Source organism: Urocitellus parryii, chromosome 4, assembly GCF_045843805.1.
Source record: "Urocitellus parryii isolate mUroPar1 chromosome 4, mUroPar1.hap1, whole genome shotgun sequence".
NCBI classification, from domain to species: domain Eukaryota; kingdom Metazoa; phylum Chordata; class Mammalia; order Rodentia; family Sciuridae; genus Urocitellus; species Urocitellus parryii.
In genome coordinates, this window is record NC_135534.1 from 685,767 (window position 1) to 702,431 (window position 16,665).

General features: G+C 53.9%; 1 protein-coding gene across 3 annotated transcripts in view; it reads right to left on the bottom strand.

The window, feature by feature from the left end:
- The window catches only part of Chid1 (chitinase domain containing 1), a 35,718-nt gene extending 20,877 nt beyond the window's left edge, over positions 1–14,841 (bottom strand). For 2 of the 3 annotated variants that reach the window (XR_003299929.2, XM_026379322.2), the window contains exons 1-7: positions 14,767–14,841; positions 7,766–7,918; positions 6,275–6,424; positions 5,656–5,788; positions 4,830–4,874; positions 3,824–3,930; positions 3,077–3,138 (exon numbers count right to left, since the gene is read on the bottom strand). Coding sequence is in view for 2 of the 3 variants with exons in the window: in XM_026379322.2 (XP_026235107.1) it covers positions 3,077–3,138; positions 3,824–3,930; positions 4,830–4,874; positions 5,656–5,788; positions 6,275–6,424; positions 7,766–7,876 (608 nt within the window). In the remaining variant the exon portion in view is untranslated. Of the gene's footprint in view, positions 1–3,076; positions 3,139–3,823; positions 3,931–4,829; positions 4,875–5,655; positions 5,789–6,274; positions 6,425–7,765; positions 7,919–9,756; positions 9,803–14,766 lie in introns of all 3 variants that reach the window. The other variant, XM_026379323.2, reaches the window with a different exon arrangement.
- Positions 14,842–16,665: the final 1,824 nt, after the last annotated feature.

Here is a 16,665-nt window from a genome sequence, read left to right on the forward strand (position 1 = left end):
CAGTGGTCCCAGCCTGAGGCCCTCCATCGGGCCTTCTCACCCCACCCTGGGTACAGCACCATACAGAAAATGGCGCATGTGGATCTGTGGAGAGGGCTAGGGAAGAAGGGGCTCACACCCCAACCTGTCCTTATCCATTATCCAAAAGACCCCTGTCCTTCCTCATACCCAGGGGCCCCTCCAGCTGGAGTCTCAAGAGCACCCCAGTGGGTGCTCAGAAGAGAGGGGCCCAGATGAAACAGCTCACAGGCCTATATCATGCTCCAGGGCCCGAGGGCACCAATACACTGAGTGGCACTATAAGCGTCAGGCTGTGAAACACCACAGGACAGTCTGAGGGCCACACAAGTGGAGGCTTCAAAATGGGGCAGGTCATCAGGCATGCTGGGGCCACCAGATGAGGGGACCAGAGGGCAAGTGGGGTGGTGTGCCCAAGGACAACTATTGACCTCTCTCCCCATACAAGCTGAGAGGACCCACCCTGTAACTCTCGACCCACATGGGCAGTGGGTGGACAGCCCACAGGGCACCTAACACTAGCGGGGGTGGAGTCTCTGCTCATAGGAGCTGCCCTCATGCTGCTGTTCCAATATTGATGTGTCTACTCTGGGCCCACTCTCCCTGGACACAAGGCCCTCACTCTTCTACTCCAGGCCCTTCAGGAGCAGCCCTGTATGGACAGTAGACTGCAAGTCCCACCTTGATGGGCACCAAGCATAAGGCCATGGCTTCCACTGGCCATGGGAATGGAAGTCTGTCTCTGAAGAGTGTGGAAGGCCAGGTCCTCTCAGCAACTGGCTGTGGGATGGTGGTGGCTTCTCAGTCTCCCTGATGTTGCCCCATCGAGGCTGTCACCTTTCAAACTGAGTGCCAGTGATGCCAGTGTGAGAACTCTGTGGTCACAAGGAAGCTAAGGCCAGACAGCCTTCCTCTCTTGGCCCAGTGCTAGCTTTGCAGGTGGCAACCCAAGTACAGACCAGGAGGGACAAAGTCTTGGGACAACCTGTCCTCCCACTTTTGCATCCAGAACTAGTCAGTGCACCAGTGGCTATTACCCACTAATCACTTAAAGGTCATGGACAAGGAGGACACTGCTCAGGCCCCTGAAACACCAGAGGCCCGGGGCTTCAGGAAACCAACCCTACTTGGAGAGGGCCTCCTACTAGCCCCAAAGGCTATGGGTTCTGATCCCCATGACATACGAGACTTGAGGGCCAAAAAGGTGGCCAAGGCCACTCTCTAAGGGGCCCAAGGAGTCTGGACATGCATCCACAAGGGCGTAGCCTGAAGCTGACTTTGTGGGACAGGTGTAAGCTCATCCCTATCTGCCAGCAACGGCGGCTCCCAGGGGCCCACACTGCAGCCACCCTGGGTGGGACTGGCAGCAGCAACTCTCTGCTGAGAGCTTTACCAACAAACCCTGCAGGCTAGATAGCCTCTGAGCCCGTGCTAGCAACAGCACACAAGAGAACCTACCGAGCCCAGACTCGGGTCTGGCATGTGGGAGACAGCTCCAAGTGGGGGCCGGCAGGGCAAACCGGTACCTGTCTGGCAGTCTCATCTCCATCTTACCAAGGAACTGGCCTCTCCCAGGGACACTATGAGGCCACGTCTTACTGCCCATTAGCTACAGGGCTGACATCCCCAGATCTGCTACCTCCAAAGTTCACCATAACACCTACGACCCTCAGTGACTTGTGTACACTTGCCACAAAGCTTTCCAGACCTTGAGGAGGGACTACCACAGGCCCATTGAGTCTGCTGGGATGTGACCAGGAGTGCATTACTATGAACCAAGTTGAGACTTTTGGCCAGGGCAGACTAAGGTCACACGCTGCAGTAGTTCAAACTGCTTCAGGTTTCATGGGGAGAAAGGCCTGGGAACCCTGGCAGAGCTGCCCGCTCAGCTCTTCCTGCCATGCCCAGCAGTCTCTGCCCAGGGACAGTCACTCCAGCCAGATGGTGCTCTGAAGAGGAGTTCTCATAGCTGTTTCAGATGGCTCCCAGATAACCTCTCTGGCCCCTGGGAGAGCTGCTATCAAGAGGCTGGCACCCCAAGCCCATGTGTTACAGACACTAGACCCCACCAGCATACCAGCCCATACCACGGGCCTGCATACTGGGCCAAAAGCAAGTGCCACATGCCTGCCCAAGTCTGCCAACCACGGTATTGCCAGGTTAATCACAGTCTTGCCAAGCCAACCTGACACATCGAATTCAGACTAGATGCTGGGGGGGTGGGGGTGGGTGGAAGGAGACCCATGTAAATATTCCTGTCTCAGCTCAGTCAGGTTTGTCCTGGGAGGCAGCTGTCCTGGAGGCAGCTCAATGCCCAACATGGTTGGACCAACTGGTCTTTGCTGCTCAGGAGCCTGATCACTGCCCACACCATGGCCCTGACATCCCCTGAGGACAGCTGCCCTCCACTCCCTGGGTACAAGGGCAGGCTATTCCTACCTCTGCCTCCCCTGCTGCAGTCTCTCACTTTGCTGGGCTCTACAGCTCTCCCCACAGCCCTCCTGCTCCAGTATTAATGAGCCCCAGGGACACTATGAGGCCACGTCTTACTGCCTACTTAATGCACTGAAACAGAAACAAAGTAAGGCAAACCCCCACAGATCTATGAGGGTACTGTGTGGCTCCCTCCTCGTGGCACACTGAAGAGCCCAAAGGACACCAGGGCCATCACACCTCGAAGTCCCACATGTGCTTGGCTAGTCTCTTTTCACATCCCAGGAAGTTCCTTCCTGCTCACTGAGCAAGCCTCTGCTTGTGTCTAGTGAGACCTGTCACACTGTCCTGGCCACTCTACTCACAGAGTCCCTGTGAGTGAAGGTCCTCTGTGCCCTTTACCACACATGAGGGGCCTCCTGGCTGGCACTGCAATGTGGTCAGGATAGGTCTCCTGTCCTGGGGCCATTTCTGGCTTCTCCACCTCTCACAGGGCCTCCTCTCCACCTCAGACATAGGAACGCAGGAGGAAGGCCCTCCCAAAAGCTCCTCCTCTCCCTCGGTCCTCCCTCTGGCTCCAGCAAACACTTGAGGTCCAAGCAGCCACCTGCTGCCCCAAACTCACACATGCTTCTGGCTCAGCAGCTGGCTCCACACCTCCACCACAAAGCCATCAAAATGCTGGTTCTGAAAGAAACAGATCCAATGAGGAGAGAGACCCAAGAGGGACAGGTGAAAAGACAGACAGAACTCCCACCTTATCCAACAGCAGAGTTACAACCTAGTCACCCATGAGGCAAGGTCCAAGGCTTAACTGCACACCCAGGAATCCCTCTGAAGGGGGCAGGAGGGGGACCCCCTACAGGAGTCAGAAGCAGGACTTGGCACCCTGCATTCTGTTTATCCAGGATCTTCTGTCCCTGCACCAGAGCATACAAGCAGCCAGTGGAGATGGGCTCCCTCCAAGGGACTCAGGCTCTGACCAAAGGAAGCTTCCTGGCCCTGAAGACAAGTCTCCCACCCTGGGACCCCCAGAGGATCCCTGTGGTCAAGAGGGAGCATGGGATGTTCTGGAGTGGGCTGACACTGTCTTGCCTAGAAGACCTGGGTTGCACTAGAAGGTGCTTAAGAAGAAATCCAAGCAAGAGGAGCCCAGTGGAGGCCCTGTGGGAGTCCCATCAGAAGGAAAGGCCAGGAAGACACAGCAGCTGGTGTGGGAGGCAGGAGCTGATCTGAGAGGTGGGGTGGGTTTGGGAGGCACAGCCTTCTCTGAGAGAAAGAGACCATCTGAGGAGGCAAGGAGAGGCGGGGAGAGGCAGGGCCTTCTGGGGGTGAGGCCTGGTGGCCTGTGAGGACAGCATACAGGTCTCACCTTTGCCACCTGGACCACAGTCTTGCTGAGCTCTTCTATTTCATCTTCATTGTCTAGGACGTTGCGGAAGTCATCGTAAGTCCAGCCCTCAAACAGAAGCCGAGGCGCTGATGGGAGACACACACAGAGGTGGTGACCAGGAAACAACGAATTACACTCCTCTGCTTTTTGTCCCCAATAAGGCGTCTTCTTGGGCCCCAGAGCAGAATCAAAACTCAGTGATGGGAGGGGAAGCCATCCAAGACAGACACAGCTCCAGCATGGACATCCCACACCCATGTAGGCTGGCAACGGTGGGTCACATCAGGGAAGGAGCAGGTGATGCTGCCAGTCCTCCTCCCTCACCAACTCCCCTAGGGGCCTGCTTTCCAGGAAAGGTAGCTGGACAGACTTCAGCTTTCTGGCTCCTGGCTGGTCTGTCCATAGCTGTCTCCAACTTCAATCTATCCTGATGGCTCCCACTGGCCCTGAGTACAGGTCCCCTCCTGGCCCTGCACAGGCCCCTGTGTCCTGCCCACCTCCCAGTCCCAGCCAAGACCCCCACACTCCTTCAGCTCAGCCCTGTTGCTGCTCCTGAGCCTTCCAGTAGAGTCTCCCCTCAGCCCAAGCCCCACACTCATACTGGCTGCCCCCGGGCACCTGCTGCTCACTGGAACATGTGGTGCTCCCTCACCAGCTGCGAGCTACAGGAGCTCCGGTGGAGCAGAGCCAGTGTTGCCCTCAGAGACTCAATGCTGGACGGAGAAGGAAGGAAGAAATGGGAGGGAGAAGGGGCAAAGCCACTGCCAAGGAAGCACTGGCCTTGGTGGGCTATGGCCCAGTGGGCAGGAGAGCCCAGGACTTGGGCTGGATCATGGGCCATGAATGCCAGGCTGTGCTGGACTCAGAGCAGGAGGAGCGGCCTACACTCACACAGTGCAGTGAACTGGGTCCACAGAATCCCCTCCACCATGATGTGACATGGATATGGTTCCTGAACACTCACCTCCAGGCCTGCTGGACTCACCTATGTGTAGGCCCTTGGCATGCTTCCTGACAGCTCGCATCCATCCTGTAGGACCGGATGGGACAGTAAGCACAGGGCCAGGAGATCCAGTCCACTTGAACTAGCTCTTCCCAGGTCCAGGGGTCACCCTGCATCACCCTCCTCCTCTAGTCTCACCTCCTCCTGATGGCCCCAGCTTCCAACCCAGCCTCTCCTGCCCCTGCAGAGCAGTCTTGAGCTTATTCTTCCTGAACAGAGATGGCTTTGAGCCAAGGGAACAGGTGGCCCTACCTTAGGCCATTCCAAGGGCCTGGGAACATTAGGGCTGTTTCCATGAATCAAAGGCAGCCAAAACCCAATGGGAATCCCTGGACACCAGCTAGAAACCACCAAGGGAGAGACAGAGCAAAGGAACCAATGGCCTGCACCCTTCACATCCCAGCAGCTACCTTAGTTGTCCTGCAGCCCACCTGGCACATGCTCACGTGCCACTCAGATGTGCAAGGGAAGTCCTGCCCCACCATCCCCAGAACACTGAGGCAGTGCTGGGTCTGCTCTGAGGCACTGACCAGTGATACAGAGGGTCACACAATGGTGACCACCTCCTCCAGGCCCATTCTGCCCAACTCTGCATACCAGCCCACACCATAGAACTGCACTCTGGGCTCAGCAAACTCACTCCCACACACTTATATGCACATTCATGCTGACAGTCTCAACATTCATGGCACACACACCCAGTCACACATTCTCACGAGTCATGCGTGCCCACTTACAATCACACAGAGACACATTCTCACTCTCCTCATCCCTGGGATAAGCACAGGCAAGCAGGCAGTGTGAAAACCTTGGTCCACGTCGTGGAGGCCTGTAACCTCAAACATCTCACGGCCGCGTCTCTTCAGCTGTAGCCAGACTGGTGAGATATGCGTGAACTTGCTCCCAAAGACCTTGGCGATGTCATACCCATGGCTGTTCCACTGGTAGAGAGGGGGGACAGCAGGCAGAGGACAGATGAGTGCACACCTGCCTTGTGTGATTCTGTTTCTGGCTGCTCAGGTCATGCCTAGGGCCCACATCAACCCTGCCTGTGGTGATGGTGGGGCCCAGCACTCCGCGGAGTTGTCGGGACTGATGCCCATAGCCTGGCACCCTGGCAACAGCTCCTTTACCATGGTGACTGCTGCTCGTCCTTACCAGCCCCATACACCCGAGCTTCTGCAGGCTGGCAGCTGGGGCCAGACAGCCAGGGAGCACTGAACAGAGTCACTTGCAATCAGGAGGTGCAAGCCCCCAAGAAATTCCCAGCACCCTTCACTCTGCCATCTCCAGGTTGTCATCTCTCCCACTTTGCCTCACAGCCCTGACACCTGGGAGAAGAGAGCAGGAGGTCTGCCTGCCATGGAGGATGGGGCAGCCCATCTGCACCTCAGGGCCTCCCGGTGCACCATGAGAACCCAACTTACCGGAGTGACATAACCTAGAACGTCTCCAGCAAAGTTTCGCTCCCGGGCCCTCGCCGAGCAGTAGCTGCGATGCTCAAGAACTACGACCTCAGCTTTGAGGTCCGTCACCACCAGACCCCGATCTTGGACAGGCTTATCTGCAAACTGAGTCTGAAAGGAAAGGAAGGGGAGGAAGCCATCACTCACTGTCCTGCGTGTAATGTAGCCTCCCAAGCAACAGCAAGCCCATCCTGTTTAGCCATGGACTGTCTCTGGACCAATGTGACTTGTTGACCTGGAGACCCTACAGGTAGAGGGCCCAGGCCAGTGGACAACTCAGGCCAGAAGGGCTCTGGCCTTTAGAGAAGATGTGCTGGCTGTCAGGGGCTGTCCCTTGCTGGGGACTGAAGAGCAGACAGGAAGCTAGGGTGCCTCCATCCACATGATGATGGATAGTCAGTACCCACTTGGGACCTGAGACTCACCTGGGCACAGGGCCATATATATTGAGGACATGCCAGGCACATGCCACCTCACTGACCAACTTTGTGCTCCCAACACAGGTCTTCTCCTACCTTGTGGCCACACTTTTTCCCCTCCTCTGCTTCTAGAAGTTCTTCTTTTTTTAAAAATTTTTTTAGTTATAGATAAACACAATATCTTTATTTTATTTTTTTAATATTTATTTTTGGGTTGGACACAATATATTTATTTACTTTAATGTGGTGCTGAGGATCGAACCCAGGGCTTCGCATGTGCTAGGTGAGCACTCTACTGCTGAGCCACAACCCCAGCCCCTTTATTTTGTTTTTATTTATTTTTATGTGGTGCTCAGGATCGAACCCAGGGCACCACATGTGCAAGGCAAGCACTTTGTCACTGAGCCACAACGCAGCCCCCTGTCAAAGTTCTTTTACAAGTTCTCGACTTGCCTGCTCAGTCCACACTCTAGGGCCCAGCTCACAACATCACCCCCATCATCATTCCATACAGGAATGACCCTGTAACTGCAGTCTGGCCAGAGGCATGGGGACTGCAGGAGCTTCTGGGACTGAGGGATAGGCTAGATGGGGACCTATCTTTGAGTTTATAATTCCTGGGACCATCCCAGAAGAACAGCACAACATCCCCAATACAATGCAGCTTAAGGGCATCAATATGAGAAAGAATAACCACGGTGAGACAGGAGTGCAGAAGAAAGATGGAAACTCATAGGAGACAGGCCCTGAATGGGCAGGGTGAGACACAAGACAAAGCCTGGCACCTCAGAACCTGGCTCCAGAGGTGGCATACTCAGAGCCTTAGCCAGTAAAGTCCTAGAAACACACAAGCCTCCTGCCTAGCATCCCACCCACCTGTCTACTGCTGGCTGGTCAGATGGCCACATGAGCAGCCATGCCCCTGCAGAGTCCTGATTCACAGAGTCCTGATTCCCCCAAACAGGAGAGACAGGAGTGTGAAGGGTCAGCCATTGGCCAGTACGGTCACCTCAAGTTCCCAGGTTATTCCTACCTTCTCCAACAGTGTCTTTGAAGCAGCTTTTTTGGCATCTGACTTTGACAGGGTAGTGTGCACAGAGCCACAGGCCAGCATAAGCCAGAGGATGTGAAGGAGCATCTGCATGGTGAGTGTGTCACACGGGGTCTAACCTCTGGGTCCAGAGGGCTGCAGAGAAAGAACGCATGAAGACGATGACCAGGAGAGCACAGGCCAGGCGTTACTCTGCTGATGGGAGCATTCCTAGTACAGCCTGGGCCCCCAGGACAGAGCCCAGTCTCTGCCAGCCCTGGTAGCTTGAGTCAAATCCCCAGCACTTCTCGGCTCCCTTGACTGGGCCACAAGTTCCTCACAGACACCCAGACAGCTTCATCCCCACTGGCCATGGAGCCCTCCCCTATCGCCCAAGGCTGCCCTGGCCACAACCAGCCACCTAATAGAATGTTGGTCCCCATATCCCCCCTCAGATCCAAAGAAATCCTAGTCACACTATGAATGAAGTATAAAACAATGGAGCCACAGAAGGTACTGGGAGAAAATACGAATACCCACAAAGTTTACCACATAAAAATGTAAATATTGGGGCTGGGGCTAGGGCTGAGCAGTAGCGCACTTGCCCGGCATGTGTGAGGCACTGGGTTTGATTCTCAACACCGCATAAGTAAAAAAAATAAAAATAAATATCTATCAACAACTAAAAAAAAAATTCAAAAAAAAAAAAAAAAAGTAAATCTTTAGCCAGGTGCAGTGGCACACACCTATAATCCCAGCAGCTCAGGAGGCTGAGACAGGAGGATCACAAGTTCAAAGCCAGCTTCAGCAATAGAGAGGCACGAAGCAACTCAGTGAGACCCTGTCTCTAAATAAAATACAATAGGACTAGGGATGTGGCTCAGTGGTCAAGTGACCATGACTTCAATCCCTGGTGTGTACACACACACACACACACACACACACACACACACACAAAATTATGTAAATCTTTAAAACCTGGGCATGGTCCAGGTGCAGTGATGCAAGCTTGTGATCCCTGTGGTTTTGGAGGCTGAGACAGGAGGACTGTGAATTCAAAGCCAGCCTCAGCAAGGTGAGGCATTAAGCAACTCAATGAGACCCTGTCTCTAAATAAAAAAGAAAATAGGGCTGGGGATGTGGCTCAGTGGTTGAGTGCCCCTGAGTTCAATCCTCAGTATCCCCCCACCAAAAAAAAAAAAAAAAAAAAAAAAAGCAAAAACTGGGAATGATGGCATGCATCTGTGGTCCCAGCTAGTTGGAAAGCTGAGGCAAAAGGATCACTTGAGCCCAGGAGTTCAAGGTCATCCTAGGCAACACAAATTCCCATCTCAAAAAATAAAACGAGGGGCTGGGGTTGTGGCTCAGTGGCAGAGCGCTTGCCTAGCATGCATGAGGCACTGGGTTCGATCCCCAGGACCACATAAAAATAAGAACAAATTGGGGCTGGGGATGTGGCTCAAGCGGTAGCGCGCTCGCCTAGCAAGCGTGCGGCCCGGGTTCGATCCTCAGCAGCACCACATACCAACAAAGATGTTGTGTCCGCCGAGAATTAAGAAAAAATAAATAAATAAATGTTAAAAAAAAAATTCTCTCTCCCTCTCTCTCTCACTCTCTTTAAAAAAAAAAAAAAAGAACAAATAAAAGTAAAGGTATCTGTTCATCTACAACTAAAAAGATATTTTAAAAATTTTTAAAAATAAGAAAAGGTGCAACTTTTATTTAGGAAACAAAAGAGCAACTTTAGAGTCAAATAAGTCACAAAAACATATTCATAATATGCTTAAAAGGTTTCTGCCCATAACCTATCCACAATATGCAAAGAAATCTTGTAAATCAAGAATAAAAGCTGGGTGCACAGGTACATGCCTGTAATCCCAGAAACTCAGGAGCCTGAGGCAGGAGGGTTGCCTCAGGGCAATTTAATGAGACCCTGTCTCAAAGTAAAAATAGGAAAAAGGGCTGGGGACATAGCTCAGAAAGAGAGCACTTACCTGTTGTACACAGGCCTTGGGTGGAAACCCCAGTACTGCACATACACTGAAAAGCAAATATGCTGGCAATTAGGAATTGCTGCTCATTTTTTTATTTCTTTACCTGTATTTTGTGATTTTTTTTAAAAGAGAGAGTGAGAGAGGAGAGAGAGAGAGAATTTTTAATATTTATTTTTTAGTTCTCGGCGGACACAACATCTTTGTTTGTATGTGGTGCTGAGGATCAAACCTGGGCCGCACGCATGCCAGGCAAGCACGCTACCGCTTGAGCCACATCCCCAGCCCTTTTGTGACTTTTTTAAAAAATATTTTTAGGGCTGGGGATGTGGCTCAAGCGGTAGCGTGCTTGCCTGGCATGCGTGCGGCCCGGGTTTGATCCTCAGCACCACATACAAACAAAGATGTTGTGTCCGCCGAGAACTAAAAAATAAATATTAAAAAATTCTCTCTCTTTAAAAAAAAATATTTTTAGTTGTAGTCAGACATAATGACTTTATTTTATTTATTTTTCGATGTGGTGCTGAGAATCTAACCCAGTGCCTGCACATGCTAGGCAAGCACTCTACCACTGATCCACAACCCCAGCCCTGCAATGAACTCTTATTAGTTGTACAGTTCATTTTTAGGTTCCAGGCAACCCAACCCTCTGGCCTTCACTCTGAGGGCGACTGGGCAACAAGTAGAGCCTGGTTGGGCAGCTGTCATAGGCTTCAAGACATTGGATATGCAGAAGCTCATCCATCTAGTCTCACACCCTCCAGAAGAGCCGAGAGGCTCGCACAGCCCAGGCAAAGGGAGGTGAGCAGCTGGAGGCTGCGCTAGCCCACTGCCCAGCAAGTTGGAACACAGCCTTCCCTGGAGGCCACAGGCACCTCTAACACCCAAGCCCAGGATGAGAAAGCTCCAGGAATACCAGGCCAGACAGGGAATATCCATCAGGAGCTGCCAGAACCAAGCCCACCACAGTGCCCACCCTCTCGTTCCTATGAACTCCTTGCCAGGGACCTCTTTTCACTTCCCTTTGCAGAGGAACAGATTTTCCTACCCTGCCATCATCTCCTGGGTAAGACCTACTGCAGCAACAAGCTTCCATCTTTGTCACCCAAAACAACCATGTTCCCAGCACAGAAGGGAAGTTCCCTACCTGAAATGTGGGCCACCGCTGAGTCTTCACTCAGCCTTGAGCCAGGGAAATTTAGGTTTGGCATTGTAAACTATCTTGTGGCTCCTCCCACTCAATGAATTGAGTGGTGCATGAGAACTGGGCTCTCTTATACTTGTGTGTGACACTGGAGATTGAACCCAAGGCCTCATGCATGCGAGACAAGCACTCTACCAACTGAGCTATATCCCCAGCCCCCTCTCTCTCGTAGTTCTGGAATTGGGCATAACTCACTGGAAACTGGACAGCCCACCTCCTACCTTATTTGTCAAAGAACATTCCACAGGAAACCTTTGATGCTTACTCTATATAAATAAAGCAAGCGCGGGCTCTCTTGCACACTCTCTTTCCAGTGTGGAAACTTGATCCTTAAGATCCAAGAGCCAACCCTTCCCATCCCCACTTTCTAAAATTACTTCCTGTGTCCTGTGGTTTCTTCTGTTTTCTCTCTTAGCTTTTATTCTGCAGCCAGCCCGCTATTTGCAGAGGAAACCCAAATTCCATCACCTGCCTGGGACGTGGGTAAGACTGGGAGGCAAGGAGACCCCATGGCCTTCAGGCTCTGAGGAACTAGGAAGGGAAGCTGAGGGTACAAAGAACAGCACGCAGTGCTTGTGGCCTTGGAGAAAGGCAACAATTGCTCTAAAAGTCATCACAGAGCCAGGTACGTATGGTGGTGAAGCCTATAATCCCAGCTGCTCTGGAAGCTGAGACAGGAAGACTGAAAGTTCAAAGCCAGCCTCAGCAACTCAGTGAGGCCCTAAGCAACTTAACCAGATCTGTCTCAAAAATAAAATGTGGGGGATGTGGTTCAATGGTTAAGCCCCCTGGGTTCAATCCCCAGTGCCAAAAATAAACAAAGAATAAATATACTTGGTGCAGTGGCACATGCCTGTAATCCCAGCAGTTTGGGAAGCTGATGCAGGAGGATCATGTCTTCAAAGCCAGACTCAGCAAAAGTGAGGCACTAAGCAACTCAGTGAGACCCTATCTCTAAATACAAAATAGGGCTGGGGATGTGGCTCAGTGGTCAAGTACCCCTGAGTTCTATCCCAGTACCTAAGCAAATAAATAAATAAGAGCCATCACAGTTCTGAGGAAATAAAAAAATCCAGGCCCACTCTAGATAGGGTGGAGGAGTGGGAGGGAATTGAAGGGGCATGGGGTTAGAAATGATGGTGGAATGTGATGGACATCATTATCCAAAGTACATGTATGAAGACACAAATTAGTGTGAATACACTTTGTATACAACCAGAGATATGAAAAATTTGTGCTCTATGTATGTAATATGAATTTTAATGTATTCTGTCATATATAAATAATTTTAAAAAAAGAAAATCCAGGCCCAGAACACCTTCCATCGCTGGCTCCCCACCGAACCAACCCCTCCTTTTAGCAAGAGAAATCAGAATCAAGGGGCAGCAGCCTCTTGCAGCCTTATCTCACCCTAACACTCTCACTGCTGCACAATTCTGTCCATGGGGAATTCTGTCCATGGGTTGGGGCAGAGTTTGCCTGGCCAGGCTGAGACTGCAGCTCTCTTAGCTCCCAGGTATCCTTTTTTGCAGGGGAGAGTACAGGGATCAAACCCATCAGTTTCCTTTCTGAGCTCATCCCCCCAGCCGTTTTTTGTTTTGAGCCGGTGTCTTATTAGAGTTGCCCAGATGGGCCTTGAACTTGCAATCCTCTTGCTTCAGCCTCCCAAGTAACCAAACACCCATTTTTTACCCCAGTCCCTTCCATGATGAAAGAAGGAAATTGAGGAGAAATCATGCAAAAGGATGGCCTCCAAGGAAGTGATTACGAGTGATCGTCATGGTGTGCCCTGGTAACCACCATTTCTTTGGGTCTCGTCTCTTCTTGCAGCCCTGCAAACCTGCAGCAGGGCCACTGTCCACCCACTTAGAGGTCCCTTTATCACATCCTTAACCCAATTTGATTTCACACCTTCAGGAAGGAAGGAAGAGAACAGGTGAAGCTCATATGCACCTGTGGAAGAGGAAGATGGACCTGTCAGCTTCTGTACCCAGCCAGGGTACTGGGAGAACCAAACCAAACACAAAGCCAGGGCTGGTGCTACCGCTGACTGCCAGTAGCTGGTCACTTGGCTGTGGAATGAAACACTGGGATGCAACCTGCCACAGTGCAGCGGTGGGGCAGTGATGCACATGTGAGGGCACATCCAGGCTGCTGCACCTCCCATGGCTCCCCACTGTCCACGGCTTGGATGCCTATGAGGGCTAACTCTCCACTGTGCTCTTCACATTGGTGACTCCTGGGCTCTCCCACACAGGGCTTGTTTGTTTGGTACTGGGGATTGAACCTAGAGGTGCTTTACTACTGAGCTACATCCCAGCCCTTTTTATTTCTATACTTTAGACAAGATCTCATTAAGTTATCAAGGCTGGCCTCAAACTTACGATCTTTCTGCCTCAACCTCTAGTTGCTAGGATTACAGGTGTGTACCACTGTACCTTGCTCACACACTGTGCTCCTGCATCAAACCATGTTTCTTTCCCAAACACTAAAAACCCTCCTTTGGGCAGAAGGGCTTCCATAGTGTGGTGTGTTATGACACTGACTAATCCAAGTCTCAGAATCTGCTGTTTTAATAGACTATTTTGGGGCTCTGAGCCTCAGGACACTGGAAGGACAGTCACAGGAGGGCTGATAGAAAGTAAGTACAGAGATTTTCAAATGCTTTTCATGCCAACCCACAGCAAGAAATGCACTAGTGCATGCATCTCACGTGTGCATGTCAGTTGTGCATGTGCAGAGTGAAAGAAGCTGATCAGTGTTCCTCAGATTTTATGGTACTACAGCATGAGATCAGCCTATGGTGTAAAAATCAGCTTTGCTTTTTTTTGTTTTTTTTTGCTTTTTGATACTGGGGATTGAACTCAGGGGAGCCCTATGACTGAGCATTATTCCCACCCACCCCTTTTTACATTTTCAGACAGGATCAAAATAAACAAAATAATAGAGGCTAGCCACGATCCTCCAGCCTAAACCTCCTGAGTTTCTGGGATTACAGGCCTGGATCATGGTGCCAGGGCAAGTTGACTCTCAACAGAAATGCAGCTCCAATGCCAAAAACACTGGGCCACCCCATGTTTTCACTTTTGAGCACAAATTGTGGAGCCAACCATGTTCTTATGGTGAGGACGGAGTGTATGCTATGCTTGGAAACGAAAGTGGTGTAAGAGGCAGAACGATAACGACCCCGCGACATTTATTGACTTTGTGCTGCATGCCAGGCCACAGCTCAGCACAGGCACACTTGCTAGCACAGTTCACACGGGAGGAAACCCCGGGGCGAGGGGGACAGCCCTGCCCAGTGCTGGGGCCCAGAGCCATGGGAACACTACACTGAGGTGGCTCAGGTCCGGTTCTGTCACCAGCCTGCTGCCCTTCACCTCCGTGGGCTGCAGTCTAGGGACCTGTGAAGCAAGGGCTGGCGCGTCGCCTCGGCTATGGACATCTGCGGCCCCGATGTTCAAGGCACGGGTCTGCGCCCGGGGAGAGCCGGCGCGCCCGCCCAGCCCCGGGACCACCGGCCCGGCCGCGCGCCCAAGACCGCCTGGTCGCACGCTCGCTCACATGCCGCCATCGGCACGCTGTCGCTGCCTCGGTCCTCTCTCGCCCACGCCCCCACTCCCCTTCCACGCCCGCTCCGCCGACTCGGCCACGCCGGCGCACACGCCTGCTCCCGGCGCTCGCGCTCCCGTACGCCCGCCCGCGTCGCCCGCGCCCCACAACCGTCTGGCACGGGAGGAGTCACTTCGCGGCAGGGCGGCTGAGGCCGTGCCAGAAGGAGGAACAGGCGCGGCGGCCGCGGGGCTCACCTTCATGTCAGAAGCCGGCAGAGCCCTCGCGCTCGGCCGGAAGGCGCTGCGACGCGCCGGAAGCCCCGCCCATGGCCGCCCAGCCACGCCAGCCTCCGCGCCGCTGCGCACCGCACGCCGGGACGGGGCGGGGCCTTGGCGCGAGGGGTGGGCCCAGGAGAGTGGGCGTGGCCGGTGCCTGTTCAACTGGGAAAAAAGTTTGACAGGCGTCGTTGCGTGTCCCCTATGACAGGTTTTGACCGGCTAGGGCCCGACACGACGTCTGGGGACCTAGGGGGCTTGGGACTCCAGGGCCCTGCCCGGACTCGACAGCACCCAAGGCACTAAGCGGCCAGTTCCACTGTCTGGCCCACCTCCCGCAGTCTTCCCGCCCGGTCTTCCTCCAACCCCTCCCCTCGTGGCCGCCTGGAACCCGGCCTGGTCGAGCGCGTCCTGGTCAATTCCAGGCCCACGGTGCCGGCTGCAGCGTCTCCAGAAGGGACGCCCTGCGGCCTTGTAACCCTGCCTGGGGATGGCCCTAGTCCAGGAAACTCCCGCGCGCCCCGTCCTCCTCTGGGAAACCTCTCCAGCGGGCAGCCCAGAGGCGACGGGAGCACTCCGGCGGCCTGCTTGGTCCCCGGGGCCTGGCCCGCTCGGCCGGCCTGCGGGGGTTCCGGGGGTTCCCGGGGTTTCCCAGGGGGTTTCCCGCCGAAACCGCAGGGCCTGCCCCACCCTGCCACGCACACACACCCCGCCACACCCCCCCACACACACCTGACACCCCATCCCACACACACCCCCACACACACCCACACCTCACACCCCATCACACACCCCACACCTCACACCCCATCACACACCCCACACCTCACACCCCATCACACACCCCACACCTCACACCCCATCACACACCCCACACCTCACACCCCATCACACACCCCACACCTCACACCCCATCACACCCCCCCACATACCCACACCTCACACCCCATCATCCACACCTCGCATCCCCCCACAAACTTACCTCACACCCCATCAAACACACCCCCACACCCACACCTCACACCCCATCACACACCCCCACACACCCACACCTCACACCCCATCCCCCCACACACACACACCTCACACCCCATCAAACACACCCCCACACCTACACCTCACACCCCATCACACACACCCCCACACACCCACACCTCACACCCCACACCTCACACCTCACACCCCATCACACACGCCACACCTCACACCCCATCACACCCCCCCACATACCCACACCTCACACCCCATCATCCACACCTCGCATCCCCCCCACACACTTACCTCACACCCCATCAAACACACCCCCACACCCACACCTCACACCCCATCACACACACCCCCACACACCCACACCTCACACCCCATCCCCCCCACACACACACACCTCACACCCCATCATCCACACCTCGCATCCCCCCACACACTTACCTCACACCCCATCACACACACACCCACACCCACACCTCACACCCCATCACACACCCCACACCTCACACCCCATCACACACCCCACACCTCACACCCCACACCTCACACCCCACACCTCACACCCCACACCTCACACCCCATCCCACACACACCCCCCACACACCCACATCTCACACCCCATCACACACCCCACACACACACACACACCTCACACCCCATCCCCCCCACACACCCACACACCCACACACACACCTCACACCCCATCCCCCCCCACACCACCCCCCACAACAGACACACCTCACACCCCATCACACACACCCACACCTCAAACCCCATCACACACACCCCCACACACCCACACCTCACACCCCATCACACCCCCCCACATACCCACACCTCACACCCATCATCCACACCTCGTATCCCCCCACACACATACCTCACACCCCA